Source organism: Mercenaria mercenaria, chromosome 16 (assembly GCF_021730395.1).
Source record: "Mercenaria mercenaria strain notata chromosome 16, MADL_Memer_1, whole genome shotgun sequence".
In the NCBI taxonomy this organism is placed as follows: domain Eukaryota; kingdom Metazoa; phylum Mollusca; class Bivalvia; order Venerida; family Veneridae; genus Mercenaria; species Mercenaria mercenaria.
The window spans coordinates 62,713,780-62,729,810 of NC_069376.1; the positions used below are offsets into that span (position 1 = coordinate 62,713,780).

At 34.6% G+C, this 16,031-nt stretch overlaps 1 protein-coding gene across 9 annotated transcripts in view; it reads right to left on the reverse strand.

The window, feature by feature from the left end:
* Window positions 1-16,031, reverse strand: part of LOC123539742 (potassium channel subfamily T member 2-like) — a 171,372-nt gene that overhangs the window by 18,771 nt on the left and 136,570 nt on the right. For 7 of the 9 annotated variants that reach the window (XM_045324486.2, XM_045324484.2, XM_045324482.2 and 4 more), the window contains 4 exons: window positions 14,675-14,776; window positions 1,746-1,851; window positions 1,075-1,247; window positions 604-675 (listed from right to left, as the gene is read on the reverse strand). In XM_045324486.2, coding sequence (XP_045180421.2) covers window positions 604-675; window positions 1,075-1,247; window positions 1,746-1,851; window positions 14,675-14,776 — 453 coding nt within the window. Of the gene's footprint in view, window positions 1-603; window positions 676-1,074; window positions 1,248-1,745; window positions 1,852-12,550; window positions 12,614-14,674; window positions 14,777-16,031 lie in introns of all 9 variants that reach the window. The other 2 variants (XM_045324483.2, XM_045324487.2) reach the window with 2 other exon arrangements.

Below are 16,031 nucleotides of genomic sequence, written 5' to 3' on the forward strand. Positions count from 1 at the left end.
ATACTTTCAATACATTCAACATCAAAGTTTAAAACCCTGTCAATAATATCAATAATATTTTTCTTATATGTATGATACAGTTAAGTGGTAAGACATTACTCAAATAAAACACCAAGTGGAAAAAATCATCCCTGTAAAGTTTCATGACTGTAGACAAATATTTTTTGAGATACATGCAAAACAAACTTCTAGGCCCTTAATGCATATTTTATTTTTGACTAAGTCAAGGGCCATAACTCATTTCTTATTGAGTGAAATTTCAAACAAAACACCAGGTGCACATGTTCACAACTTGAGTAACATTTGCATAAGGTTTCATGACCTTAGTTTTTAAGATACCCAAAACACAAATGTCAGATAGATGGACATCCAGATGGACAGAGGCAAATCCTAATGTCCCGCTAAAACTTCTTGAGAGATGACACAAAAAATTACCTAAATCCAAAGAAATTGACAATTATCGAAGCACTGCCTGGCATATTCTAGAGTGGCCAAATGCTGTTGGTCACCTCCTCTGTAGATAGCCTTACATAATGCGAAAATAAGTATTTCAGTATGTGCATGAGAAAGATAATGTTAACAGATAAAAGTAAATAGTATTACCTTTTTATGTTTCCTTTCATCCAGTAAACCAATGGAAAGAATGACATGGTCTCCAGGAACATGGCACTCGGTCTGCAAATAATGCAATACATGTATACCAATTTTCTTAGCTACTCCAAAATGCTTATTGTTCTGTATTTTGAAATCCTTACAAGAAAAATTATATTATTCCAATCCTTATGATGGGGCCTCAACAGCCAAGTGGTTGCTGTAAAGATTAAATGACCTGCCCCTTACAGTTTTTGACCCGAGCTTCACTAGGGGTAAAATTCTTTTACATAGAAAGCCATCAAGCTGGCCTACAGAAAGTGTATAGTTTCACAAATGAATCTTCCACCACCTTTTCAACACATTACTTCAGTATTCTAAACATGTTACTAATGGTTTTAAAGAATTTCCTTTAATTAATAAAATATATAACAGTAGATTATTGACTTCTACAGTTTAATATTTATGTAAAACCTATCTTACTGTTCTTCCAGCAGTAGAATGATAGGACAGAGGGATTTCATTCCAATGAACTGTGACCTCAGAGGCACTATAAAGTTATAGATGCCATTACATGCATGCTCCGCAGCCAAAATAATCAACTGATGTGTCCATCTCTCGTCGTTCGTATTCTTGTATTTACAATGGCTACAGTCCTGTAAAAAGATAAAAAAAAAAGATTTTTAATCTAGTACAAGAATGGCGAGGATAGGTCAATCTCCTTAATGACAGAATGGTTTCATCACAGTAAATGACAGTAAATTTTGTGTCCAAATCTCACATTTGTGTGTTATCTAGGAAACAGCCTCCACCTTGAAGCTATAAAGCTGGCTCTTGCACACAACACAATTTTCGACTTAATGTTTCTTTTTCTCAGACCAATATCTCTTTTTTCATTTTATAAATATGTCTGAAAAGTTAAAAATTGGTCTAAAACCCAGACACTGGCAATTTTCCAAAACCCTAGTCTTGAAAATCTTGTTCAGAACTTGAGATCTCAAAACTTTTGAAGCCATATGTTCAAGATAAGCATACATATGACAAGTTCACTTATATGTGTATAATTTTATGCCCTTGCTACTTATTTTGTTCATTTGAGTTTGACTTTCATGTAAAATACAAAAATTAAAATTTAAAAAAAGCTGCAAACTTACTGTTCCCCATTCTAGACAGCAGATTGGTCGCCGTTCCTTCATTAAGTGACAGATAGCTCGCTTTGATCCCACATATAATGTCACTGGAGGAGGTCCAGTTATAAATCTGTAAAAACAACAACATGATTGTACTTACATTACTGGTTACCTCAACCTGCAAATGTTCTCAGATTTGTATTGTCAATATCCATTATGTAGATTATAATTTTAGCATATAATTGTATAAGAAATCATACACTGGTTATCTTGCTATAGCTATGGTGTCCTGGTTAGAAAACTTGTCATCAAACTTTATACAGTTTTTTTAAATTTCAGCACTAATTAGTGCTGAAGTACTCTCTTAATTGTAAATATCACTACCATGTATAGTCGTAACTTGATATACCTCAAATTCCAAGGGATCACACATTTTACTTGGAGATAAACAAAAATTAGAATGTTTTATCAGTTACCTAAATCATGTATTATATAGAATAAATTGTGAGTGAAAGGATTTGGCAAATCAAAAGTAGACTTCAAAGGTTTCAGATTATTTGTGGTATGTTTAGCTGAGCCTCCAAGCATGGTGAGTACCAATATAAAATCTTTTTTTCTGCTCACTTGTGTAATGGTGACCTGTTAACCTAATGATCTTCTATGATTTTTGTAAAATAATATTAACAAGTTCCCTATTACAGGGTGTCAAGTGCTTTTGGGAGTCAAAAATATAGGTACGATCCTGAAATATAGGTATTTGGGGGCCAGAAATATAGGATTATATAGGTTGCTTATAATGAAGAAAACAAGTCAGACAAGTGTTTTATCCTCCTCCACCACCACCAGCACTCTCTTTTATTAAACATAAAATACAAAGGAACAGAAAAAGTGGCTACTTTTATGATTTTAAACAAATAACATTTTAACATATATCTTACTTTCATAATAAACTATTAATTCACCAACAGACAAAACTTTACCAATACTGGTACTCAAATCAGTTTAACAGGGAATTAGGCAAACCAAGCCATATTGCTAACAACATATATCAGTACATTGTTAATACAAGTATAAAATATAATGTTGGGCCTGCATTTGTACATGAATGAAAAAGAAAACAATTATAATCAAACCATCTACAGAACAAAATTACAACAGTTTCATACATCTACTTCTGATAGCCACCTATCTCGAAACTGACTCTTATTAGCAGGCATTATGAGGCTCAATTATGAAACATTAAGGCTTATTCTGAAAACAAAATAAAAACATGTGCATTTCCTATTCACATTTTTATACATGAAAGCTTTAAGAAATGGAAAATATTCCAACTGAAAAAAGAACTTCCATTACTTAAAGCTTTCCTAAAGCTGGGCTGGGCAGGGTCGCTACACCTGAAAGGAATACCAATTTCAATGCCTAAAAGGTAACAGCATATTTATAAACTCAATTATCATAGAATTACTTCTTTTTTAATGGTTTGAATGACCTTTGTATTCCTTGCTTACCACAAAATTTCCAGATTATAGGTATTTATAGGTATTTTGGCAAAATATAGGATTTTATAGGTTATTATAGGTAGAGGGCTAAAATATAGGAAAATATAGGTAAATATAGGTAACTTGACGCCCTGCTATTAATACCGATTGGCATGATACCCACAGTAACAACAGGCTACAGTTGAAGCCAAGACCTTTATGTTAAAGTTTCTCAACTCTAACCTTGCAATCACTACAAATAAAACATTTTCTAGTTATAAATCAGTAGAGGTTTGAAAAGGTACCAAAACTTGTTAGTAAAACCACACAGTCAGAAGTAAATCTAACAGTTTTACGGTTATTGGGTATAACTCTAGAAAGCAAGATTAGGTCCTGGACTGTTGAACAAACTGTGTTAGTATGGTATGGCTGTAAGGCCATTTTCAACATTTGTTTGATTATACAACTGTTCAATAACCATAACAAGTGTTCCTAGATAACTAAGTCTCTAACAAATATCTTGAGGTAAACAAGACATAAATTACTTCATACATATTGTCTTCTGTCAAATACACAAGACCAGTACTGTACTAGATAACAAGACGAATGGTTGTAGAACAAGTAAAGCATAGGTTTTATGACAGAAACTGTCTCAGTTTTGTTTTGTACTGGTTGTTACAGCTGAGCTTATAGCTTGACAGTTTATAGACATTGTGTAGAAAGGAGTAAGTAGCATTAAATAACTAGACCTAAACTTCAGAAACGAAACATTCTGGGTGCAGTAGTCGTTGATACAGATAAGCATATTTTTTGTTGTCCAACCATTACTCAAGTTACATTCCGGAAAGCACCGTCATGCCTCAGGTTCAAACATACAATCTTTTTATTTGTTATCTTGTGATATTAAGAGAGTAGGATGTATAAGAAATCTATTCAGAAATATTTTAGTAACAATGATTGACTGATATTACAACATTTCCGCTACATGCTAGGGAATAATAATTCAGTATTGATTTAAAATTCTTGGGTAACTTTACTACATGCAATGTCATATAATGTATCAGACATTTGTCAAATGATTAAGTATTCAATACAATGCCTTATGTCTTTAAGAACTTACATTACTATTATTTTCCAAAAATACAGACTAGATAGAAAACATTGTTAGTGTTACTTGCATTTTGCAATGGAGAAATCGCTGCATCTTTCATTTCTTTAGAATATGCATCTATCTACAAGCTTTGATCCATGACAGATATAAAAAGATGAATAAAGTTTACTATTGGTAAGTGTTGGAAATCATGAATCAAAATTTCCAGAAAATATGACTTTTTTTTAAGGAATGTTCAAATATTTCTATGGTGTTAGATAAACTACTGTTAGCATGTTGTGACCTCAGAACTCTCAACCAAACTGTGCAGATCAACAGCAACTTTGTGAATGGCTTAAAATGCATTTATCATTGTTACATGGCACTGTTTTTTACACCTGAAAGCAAAAATTTCAATGAAGACAAAAACATGGAAATCTAAAAGAAGAATATAGCAGTATTTGACCTAAGATCATAAGACTGGAACAAAGAATTAACAAGAAGTGCCTGTTTTAACATCTTAAAAACAATAAGGATCCTAGTGTCCATCCATCAACCCCAATATAACCCTGATGTAAGGTTGGTGATAGACTTAACCCTGACATAAGGTTGGTGGCAGACATAACCCTGACCTAAGGTTAGGGGTAGATATATCTTACTTCTTTATTTGATTCTACCAACAGCTTCTGTTTTGCGAACCAAGCAATAATTCATTGTCAACTCTAATAAAACCACATTTCTTTCAAAACATGAATTATCGGAGCTACAAACAAATTCGGCTAATGAGATGAAGTTATAAGAAGCTGTTCTCTATGTTCAGACTATAAACCTATCAATAAGACTGCCCACCTTACAACTGTGTTGGTTATGTAAAAAGTTTATTTTTGTGCTTATTTGATATATTTAAATATCTTATAACATATACCGGTACAATCAATCATGTTGGTTAGGTTTTATGCTGCAAAAGCTCTTTGGCATGAAAGGTGACAAATCAGAATTTAAGAATTTTCCACTTCTCGATTATAAACACGATAACAAACTGGCCGTATAAGGGTCTTCCCTGTCTGTGCATTATCTTATCTGAATGCAGGTTATTGGACATTAAGCTGTATTGACCCAGGAAATAAACGTGTTTATCTTGTAGTGTCCGAAGCCAATACAGGTGTTCCATTCTCACAGAATGTGATTTTTACAGCACTACAGAAATATCAATATGGCAGTAATATACAACATTAACATATGAAACAAATTAAATGAAATTCAATAAAGCAGCTTTATCTAAATCAGACCTAATATAGACCTAATAACATAATTGTCAAACACAGACCGTGTAACGTGATTGTCAAACACATATCACGTAAAGTAATGTGACTGTCAAACACAGATCATGTAACGTGATTGTCAAACACAGATCATGTAATGAGATTGTCAAACAGAGATCATGTAACATGATTGTCAAACACAGATCATGTTACATGACTGTCAAACATTTCTCCAAAAATCTAGTAACAGATACTTTACTTGATGTATTGGTCCATTGACATTGGTTTCATGTCAAGAGAACTTCTTATCAACTAAAGGGCAATTCTTGGCCAATTTGGGCCATTCCAGAAAAACCTGAATATTAAAGTAATATGATATAAGCTAAGAATACCTTCAATGCCATTATTTCTTATATAAAAGTGAATGAAGCATATACATTGGCCATTATACAATTGGCTCGTGCTTACCATACGTGAGTTTTACACGTGTTTTGCTCAAAAAGAAAAGCTCAAGACCAAAATGTGTTTAAATCTGGCACTTTAAACCTTGCACTATATAGTTCAGCACTGCTTAAAGTATATGATAATATGGGCAGCCTCTTCACCAAAACAAGTCTTGCTATATGTAAAAGAACAAACTAGAATGACACAATGCCTAAGATTTATAAAACTTAATTTTGAGACCAGTCTTGACGCTCCAGCTTCTGATTGGTTGTTTCTGAGAATAAATTTGGAATTGACCAATGGCAAACTGGTCTCCAAATTCAACTTATTGAACCCAAAACTGTTTCACAAAATTTGATAAAAGAAAGATAAGACTAGCAAAGCTAAGAACTTCTTCAAAATTCTGGTTATGTGTGTTTGGACATCTAAATGGAAGCTCTGAAGCAAATCTGTTTAGATAATATGCTTATCATAAAATCTGGACAGAGATGTCCATAATAGTAGAGATAAAGCTCTTGAGATAAGCAAAATATAATCTGCTACTACTCTGCCTTATAGACTTAAAGACTTTTAATGTTATGTATACACTTAGGCCTTAAAAAGCATAAAATTAATGCATAAAATTCCTTTGTGTATTAGTGTACAAACAAGAGCGCCGCCAAGCGGGGCAATATACGCCTGAAGGCTTACATCATAGGATGGGAGCAAAATTTTAAGAACTTGACTGTTGTAGCCCAAAGGACTGGAACAACAAAAGGAAAACTTCAAAAAACAAATCTAAGTCCACAAAAAAAAATATTCAAAGTCTACAAAAAAATCCTTATCAGGTACAGGTATGTAAAAATAGACCTAAAAATTGGAAGTACCATCCATGTTGTACCACAGATAAGTGGTCTCGGTTTTTCCCTACGGCCAATAATAAAAAAGTTTCAAAATAAGCTATTTATAGTAACATAAAAGGGAAGTAATTAAAAAAAAAAATATTGTAAGTACAAAAAAGAGATCTGCCAAATAAAAACAAGAGCACTGCAATGCAGAGCAATATACACAAAGCAAAGTAATATATGACCTTTGACCCTTAAGTGTTACCTTGACCTTGAAGCGAGTCATCCGAAACATGCGCTCTGCACATCGTCTCAGTGTGGTGAACATTTCTGCCAAGTTTCTTTGAAATCCTTCAAGCAGTTCAAGAGTTACAGAGTGGACACAAAACAAACTGATAAGACTTTTGACCCCTAAGTGTGACATTGACCTTGAAGCGAGTCGTCCGGAACATGCGCTCTGCACGTCGTCTCGGTGTGGTAAACATTTGTGTCAAGTTTCTTTGAAATCCTTCAAGGGGTTCAAGAGTTACAGAGCGGACACGAAACAAACTGATATGACCTTTGACTCCCAAGTGTGACCTTGACCTTGAAGTGAGACATCCAAAACATGCACTCTGCATATCGTCTCGGTGTGGTGAACAATTGTGTCAAGTTTCCTTGAAATTCTTCAAGGGTTTCAAGAGTTACAGAGTGGACACGAAATTGCTAACGGACAGATGGATGGACAGACGGACACCAGCGTCATAACATAAAAAGATCTGGTACTAACATATTAATTATATGTGTAAGGATAACCTATATCCTAAAACTTAGCTTCTCAATACAAAAACTAAACATTCTAACAAAGCTGAGGCAGATCAACATGAAGATGCTGCAGACTAAGTATTAAGAAATGCACCAAATTGGTAATGAAATTTCACTAAGCTATTGCAGTGAAGTAGAACAAATTGAAAAAAAACTTTATATTACAAAGTTTAAAGAAGACTTGAAGAAACTTTTGTACAAAACCGCATCTCTCCCCCAATGCATAGTCATAATAGGCAAGAAATCAATAGGGGTCAGAAGCAAAAGTCAAAGAGACACTCATGGTTGGCTACAATATAGATAGGCTACTTGGCATGTCCAATCATCCTATGAAGTTTCAACATTCTGGGTCAAGTGGTTCTCAAGCTATTGATCAGAAATGGTTTTCCATGTTCAGACTCCTATGACCTTGACCTTCTATCAAGTGACCCTAAAATCAATATGGGTCATCTACTCTGCACATCCAATCATCCTATGAAGTTTCAACATTCTGTGTCAAGTGATTCTCAGTTATTGATCGGAAAGTGTGTTCCATGTTCAGGTCCCTGTGACCCTGACCTTAGATCAAGTGACCCGAAAAAGGATCATATACTCTGATAATCCTATCATCCTATGAAGTTTGAAGATTCTGGGTCAAATGGCTCTCAAGTTATTGATTGGAAACTGTTTTCCATGTCCTGGTCCCTGTGACCTTGACCTTTGATCAAGTGATCAAAAAATCACTTGGGGTCATCTACTCTACTTGTCCAATTACCCTATGAAGTTTCAACGTTCTGGGTTAATAGGTTCCCAAGTTACTGATCAGAAACTGTTTTCCATGTTCAGGCCCTTGTGACCTTTGATCTAGTAACCCCAAAAGTAATAGCGGTCATCTACTCTGTAAGCCCCATCAAGTTTGAAGGTTCTAGGTCAAATGGTTCTCCAGTTTTTGATAAAAAATGAAGTGTGACAGACAGATGGCCCCTGTGACCTTTACCTTTGATGGAGTGACCCTAAAACAATAGGAGTCATCTACTCTGTAAGCCCTATCACTCTATGAAGTTTGAAGGTTCTAGGTCAAATGATTCTTAAGTTACTGACCAGAAATGGAGTGCCATGTTCTGGCTGCTGTGACCTTGACCTTTAATGAAGTGACCCAAAATCAATAGGGGGTCATCTACTCTGCATGTCCAATCATCCTATGAAGTTTCAACATTCTGGGTGAAGTGGTTCTCAAGGTATTGATCAGAAATGGTTTTCCATGTTCTGGCCCCTGTGACCTTGACCTTTAACAGAGTGACCCCAAAATCAATAGGGGTCATCTACTCTGCATGTCCCATCACCATATGAAGTTCCAACATTCTGGGTCAAGTGCTTCTCAAGTTATTGATCAGAAATGAAATTCCATGTTCAGGACCCTGTGACCTTGACCTTTGATGGAGTGACCACAAAAACAAAAAGGGTCATCTACTCCATAAGCCCTGCCATCCTATGAAGTGTTAAGGTTCTAGGTCAAATGATTCTCCAGCTACTGATCGGAAATGAAGTGTGACGGATGGACGAACGGAGGACGGAAACGGCAAAAACAACATGTCTCCCCAAGTGGGGGAGAAACATAATTCACAAGATAGCACTTTGAAAGAAGTATAACTTTAACTGTATAAGCCTAAAACAGATAATATCACTGTCCTATCATGAAGTAATGAAGACAGTCAAAAAGAAAGCCTGTATCACTGTCCCATCATGAAGTAATGAATAAAGACAAAAAGAAAGCCTGTATCACTGTCCAATCAAGAAGTAATGAAGACAGTCAAAGAGAAAGCTAATATCACTGCCCCATCATGATGTAATAAAGAAAATCAAAGGGAAAGCCTGTATTACTGTCCCATCATGAAGTTATGAAGACAGTCAAAGTGAAAGCCTATATCACTGTCCCATCATAAAGTAATGAAGACAGTCAAAGAGAATGCCTGTATCACTGTCCCATGATGAAGTAATGAAGACAGTCAATGAGAAAGCCTGTATCACTGTCCCATCATGAAGTAATGAACAGTCAATGAGAGAGCCAATATCACTGTCCCATCATGAAGTAAAGAAGACAGTCAATGAGAAAGCCTGTATCACTGTCCATCATGAAGTAATGAAGACAGACAATGAGAAAGCCTGTATCACTGTCCCATCATGAAGTAATGAAGACAGTCAATGAGAAAGCCTGTATCACTGTCCCATCATGAAGTAATGAAGACAGTCAATGAGTAAGCCTGTATCACTGTCCCATCATGAAGTAATGAAGACAGACAATGAGAAAGCCTGTTTCACTGTCCCATCATGAAGTAATGAAGACAGTCAATGAGAAAGCCTGTATCACTGTCCCATCATAAAGTAATGAAGAAAGTCGAAGAGAAAGCCTGTATCACTGTCCCATCATGAAGTAATGAACACAGTCAATGAGAAAGTCTATACCACTGTCCCATCATCAGAGCTTCGGAAATTTGCCGGTTTGTCGGTTTTGGACCGATTTTTGACTTTTCAGACCGATTCATGAAGTGAAAAAACAAAAAAAATCGGCCCCGTAGAAATGGAGAAAAGTATAAATTTCAGTCTGATATCTCAATACACCATCTACTGTCAAGCAGGAAATTGTTGGTCGCACCCTCAGATAACCAATAAACATGTCAAACGGTCTGATTGTCACCTTGATAATGGATCCGTAATTAGCACGTGATGCAATCAGTGCTCGCGCGGCACATCCTTTAATGTTTGCAGACAACCGACTGCAATGTATTAAACGTTTTTGACTGGTTTCCAAATATGTCTGACTGGATCCAAATCATTTCGACGGGGATCCACTTCTTTTATTTAGAATCCGACGGATGGTTTATTTCAAAAGGCTATGTTTGATCACGGTAAAAAAACAAATAGTCACTGCATTTAATCAAAGAGCTATAATTGTACATTATAGGTCTTTGATTTAATGAGACATCACACGGAAAACCGATCAAATAGTTTTTATAATTACTTGATTTGAAAAAATTGCAAGATTCATTTGCTGGGGCTCCAGTTGAAACAAATGCAGAAAATCGTCTTTGCAACCTGACTGTGAAAAAAAGAAAAAGAAAAAAAATGAACTGGCAAACACGAATGATAAAGAAAACCGGAGTGGCGCTGTTTATCAAATCGGTCTTTTAAAAAACGTTTCAAAATGAAATTTTGTTTACATCAGAAGAGAACATATAACTTTATAAAATGTAGTTGCTTATTGAAGTACAACATAAGTGAAATGAAATATCCGTGGCCAACACGCGTGACCTTTTGGTACTATACTTGCGGGAAATTCGATCTCAGCATTCATATAACGTACACATTCGGTCCGTGGCAGAGTATTCTTAAAATACTGAGACTGTTTAGCAGAGAATATGTGTCGTGTAATTCACTTTGACGCATTGTATTTTATAGAATTCCGTCAAAGAATGAGGAAACATCACAAAGTATCTGCCGTGTATACGGTACCGGTCACGTGCGTTGGCTTTTAGACTAGTTACGCACACGGTGTCAATGCCTCGGTAATTTTTATCCTTACAATATTTTCTCGGAAAAACATCAAAATTTAAACAAAGTAACGATCACACATAACACTGAATAACTGTCTTCATTGTATGGAAACACGCGGTGACTGGTAACTCAGTTTTAATGCATGACATGCTTATTTCTTTACTCTATCACGTTTCACAAAATATGTAATATTGGGAATGCAGTGGGTGGGGTAGCGCCGATGTCAGGATTTTCGTTTCGGACCGATTGAGTTATCAAAATTTCAGGAGCCCTGCCCATCATGAAGTAAAGAAGACAGTCAAAGAGAAAGCCTGTATCACTGTCCCACTATGAAGTAATGAAGACAGTCAAAGAGAAAGCCTGTATCACTGTCCCATCATGAAGTAATGAAGACAGTCAACGAGAAAGCCTGTATCACTGTCTCATCATAAAGTAATGAAGAAAGTCAAAGAGAAAGCCTGTATCACTGTCCCATCATGAAGTAATGAACACAGTCAATGAGAAAGTCTATACCACTATCCCATCATGAAGTAATGAAGACAGTCAAAAAGAACGCCTGTATCACTGTCCCATTATGAAGTAATGAAGACAGTTAAGGAGAAAGCCTGTATCACTGTCCCATCATGAAGTAATGAAGACAGTCAAAGAGAAAGCCTGTATCACTGTCCCCTTACAAAGTAATTAAGACAGTCAATCAGAAAGCCTGTATCACTGTCTCATCAAGAAGTAATGAAGACAGTCGAAGAGGAAGTCTATACCACTGTCCCTTCATGAAGTAATGAGGACAGTCAAAGAGAAAGCCTATATCACTGTCCCATCATGAAGTAATGAAGACAGTCAATGAGAAAGCCTGTATCACTGTTCCATCATGAAGTAATGAAGACAGTCAATGAGAAAGCCTGTATCACTGTCTCATCATGAAGTAATGAAGACAGTCAAGGAGAAAGCCTGTATCACTGTCCCATCATGAAGTAATGAAGACAGTCAAATAGAAAGTCTATACCATTGTCCCATCATGAAGTAATGAACACAGTCAATGAGAAAGTCTATACCACTGTCCCATCAGAGAGGCAATGAGAGAGCCTGTATCACTGTCCCATCATGAATTAAGGAAGAAAGACAAAGAGAAAGCCTGTATCACTGTCCCATAATGAAGACAGTCAAAGAGAAAGCCTATATCACTGTCCAATCATGTATCACTTTTGCATCATGAAGTAATTAAGATTGACAATAAGAAACCTGTATCACTGTTCCATCATGAAGTAATGGAGATAGATAATCAGAAAGCTTGTATCAATGTCTAAAAAGCAAATAAGCAAAGAACTTCTTAAATGCTGTAAATGTTTTTGAGCAATTTCTTTAAGAAAGCATATTAACCCATATCCATGTGGCTTACCTACTGGATGGCCCGAAATTTTGATAAAAGTTGTTCAAATTGGAGTTGCCATCCACATCTTCTCTAAATTCAAAACAACCATAACTTACAGCAGCAAAAACAGCATAAAAATTAACAGCTTATAGGAGGAGGCAATAGAAATTGTAAAATGTTGCTATTTACTCGTGCATATAACATACTGATTGTATATTAGGAAGCAGCACTGCTTCAGATGCAGGGTATGTGTAATTGAACAAAATTGGGCCACAGAACAATTCTCAATTATTAATAATAATCAAGTGAGTTTAGTTGCGCACAGAGTACTTCACAGTACTCATTTTTATTGTTATACCGGACATATACTTATTTTGTATTTCAGTTTTGAGTTAATATGCCATTTAAACTTTGCAGAATGTCAGCAATATGTGTATATATCTCAAATTCAATTTAAATCAATATCAATCATTATTTTATGGGGAAGCTATAATTTACAATATTTCTTTTTCCTTTTAGCAAAATAAGAGTGCATTTGATCAAGTTTATACTTTAGCACTATAAAGAGAATAAATATAAGAACGTATTCTATCTACTTAAGGCCTTGGTTCAATTAGGGAGTAATTATGAGAATTAATTTTATCAATCTCATGCCTTAGTGGAAAAATAAAACAATGAAGACAATATATTTTTTCGTCTCTGTGCTGTAGTTAGTTAAGAGAATGACTAAGAGGATATATTTTATCAACTCTGTGCTTTAGCAAAGTTATAGAACACTTTTGTGACTTTTTAAATCTATTTTAGCCAAATAAGAGAATAATTATGAGGTAACTTATCAACTTTATACTTAAAAGCTTGAAGATATTTGATCAACTTTATACTTCAGTCAACTAAAGGAAAATTTAGAAGATATTTGATCAACTTTATACTTTAGCCAACTAAGGAAAAATTTAGAAGATATTTGATCAACTTTATACTTTAGCCAACTAAGGGAAAATTTAGAAGATATTTGATCAACTTTATACTTTAGCCAACTAAGGGAAAATTTAGAAGATATTTGATCAACTTTATACTTTAGCCAACTAAGGGAAAATTTAGAAGATATTTGATCAACTTTATACTTAAGCCAAATAAGGGAAAAGTTAGAAGATATTTGATCAACTTTATACTTTAGCCAAATAAGGGAACATTTAGAAGATATTTGATCAACTTTATACTTCAGCCAAATAAGGGAAACGTTAGAAGATATTTGATCAACTTTATACTTTAGCCAAATATGGGAAAATTTACAAGATATTTGATCAACTTTATACTTTAGCCAAATAAGGGAAAATTTAGAAGATATATTATCAACTTATATTTGGCTAAAAGTTAGAAAATATTTTATCAACTTTATACTTTAGCCAAATAAGGGAAAATTTAGAAAATATATTATCAACTTTTATTTGGCTAAAAGTTAGAAAATATATTATCAACTTTTATTTGGCTAAAAGTTAGAAGATATTTTATCAACTTTATACTTTAGCCAAATAAGGGAAAAGTTAGGAGATATTTTATCAACTTTATACTTTAGCCAAATAAGGGAAATGTTAGAAGATATTTTATCAACTTTATACTTTAGCCAAATAAGGGAAAATTTAGAAGATATGTTATCAACTTTTATTTGGCTAAAAGTTAGAAGATATTTTATCAACTTTATACTTTAGTCAAATAAGGGAACATTTAGAAGATATCTAATCAACTTTAAACTTTAGCCAAATAAGGGAAAAGTTAGGAGATATCTGATCAACTTTATACTTAAGCCAAATATGGGAAAAGTTAGAAGATATCTGATCAACATTATACTTTAGCCAAATAAGGGAAAAGTTAGAAGATATTTTATCAACTTTATACTTTAGTCAAGTAAAGGAAAAGTTAAAAGATATTTCATCAACTTTATACTTTAGGAAAATTAAGAGAACATTGAAGAAAATATATTTTTCTTACTTCATTCTATAGCAAAATAAGAATAATAATTATGAGAAAATGTTTTATGATGTTCATTCATTAGCCAAACAAAAGGATATAATAATGTATATTATAAACAGATTAACATCTGAAGCCATTCAATATAAATATCACACCACCACTACAATAAGGACTTAGACTCACTCATCAGGTGAACAGTGGTTGTTTAATAAAACACTGTTCCCAACACGCTCCCGCTTAAATGGATCTTCAGTTTCATGGACGAAACTTTGAGAAGCTGCAAAACTGTCATTTAAAGAAAAATTGTTCATAAAACGTACACACACAGAATCATTAATACACTTTAGAACACTTAAAATGCTATACATGTACCTTAAGCATGTGTATGTCCGATAAACTACAAGCTAAGTGATAAATATATATTAAGGAAACTTGGTTCCTGCATACTTGTGTTCTATAAGTGCTGACAAAAATCTTCTCACACCTAAGCATGGAGGAGGACTTTCATGCTGTAACCATAAAAAGCTACATTTCCAAATGAATGCTTAAAATTATACTATTCTTTAAGAAACAGTGCTAAAAAGGAAGTCATAGTTTCATTTTATTTGTTCAAATTTTTGTAGAATACTGTATGCAAGAAAAAGAATCCATCACTTGTTGAAGGTGTGGAAGGATATTGCTCAGTTATGCCCAAAGCTGAATATTTATATCCACACCTACAATCTGAGAAAAATTCTTATATTAACCTTTAGCCTGCTGGCGGCAAGTGAATTTGCCTTTGCGACCAGTACAAGATCAGCCTGCATGTTGTGCAGGCTGGTTATGGTCTACACTGTTTGCTATTCAGTCTGTAAATTTTCAGTGAACACCCCTCCAAAAAATAAATGGTACTGCCCAAATTTAATGATAGACTAGTCTAGTCCATTTTAGAAATTTAGCAGAGTAAAGGTTAACATACATAGATACTACTATTGTAGAGAAACACAGTGACTGGTTATTATCCTGCTGCTCATTATCAACATCTTCCTGGTAGGAAGTTCGACATGGTTGGTTAGTGCAGTGTTTACACCGAGTAATGGAAAATCAAGCATAATAATAAGTTCTGCAACTGTACTTTCTGCTAAAAGCAAAAATAACTAGAAAATGCTTTTGTAAAAAAGCGCATGTCTCCCCCAATGCAAAGTCCTAAAGGCAAGAAGTCAATAGCGGTCAGGAGCGAAAGTCGAAGAGACACTGATGTTTGGCTGCAATAGGGATCATCTACTTGGCATGTCCAGTCATCACGCTAAATTTCAACACTCTTGGCCTAGTGGTTCTCAAGTCACTGTTCAGGCTCCTGTGACCTTGACCTTTGATCAAGTGACCTCAAAATAAATTGGGGTCATCTACTCTGCATGTCCAATCATCCTATTAAGTTTCAACATTGTAGGTCAAGTGGTTCTCTAGTTATTTCCATAAAATGATTTTACATGAACAGGCCACTGTGACCTTGACCTTTAATAGACTGACCCCAAAATCAATAGGGGTCATCTACTCTGCA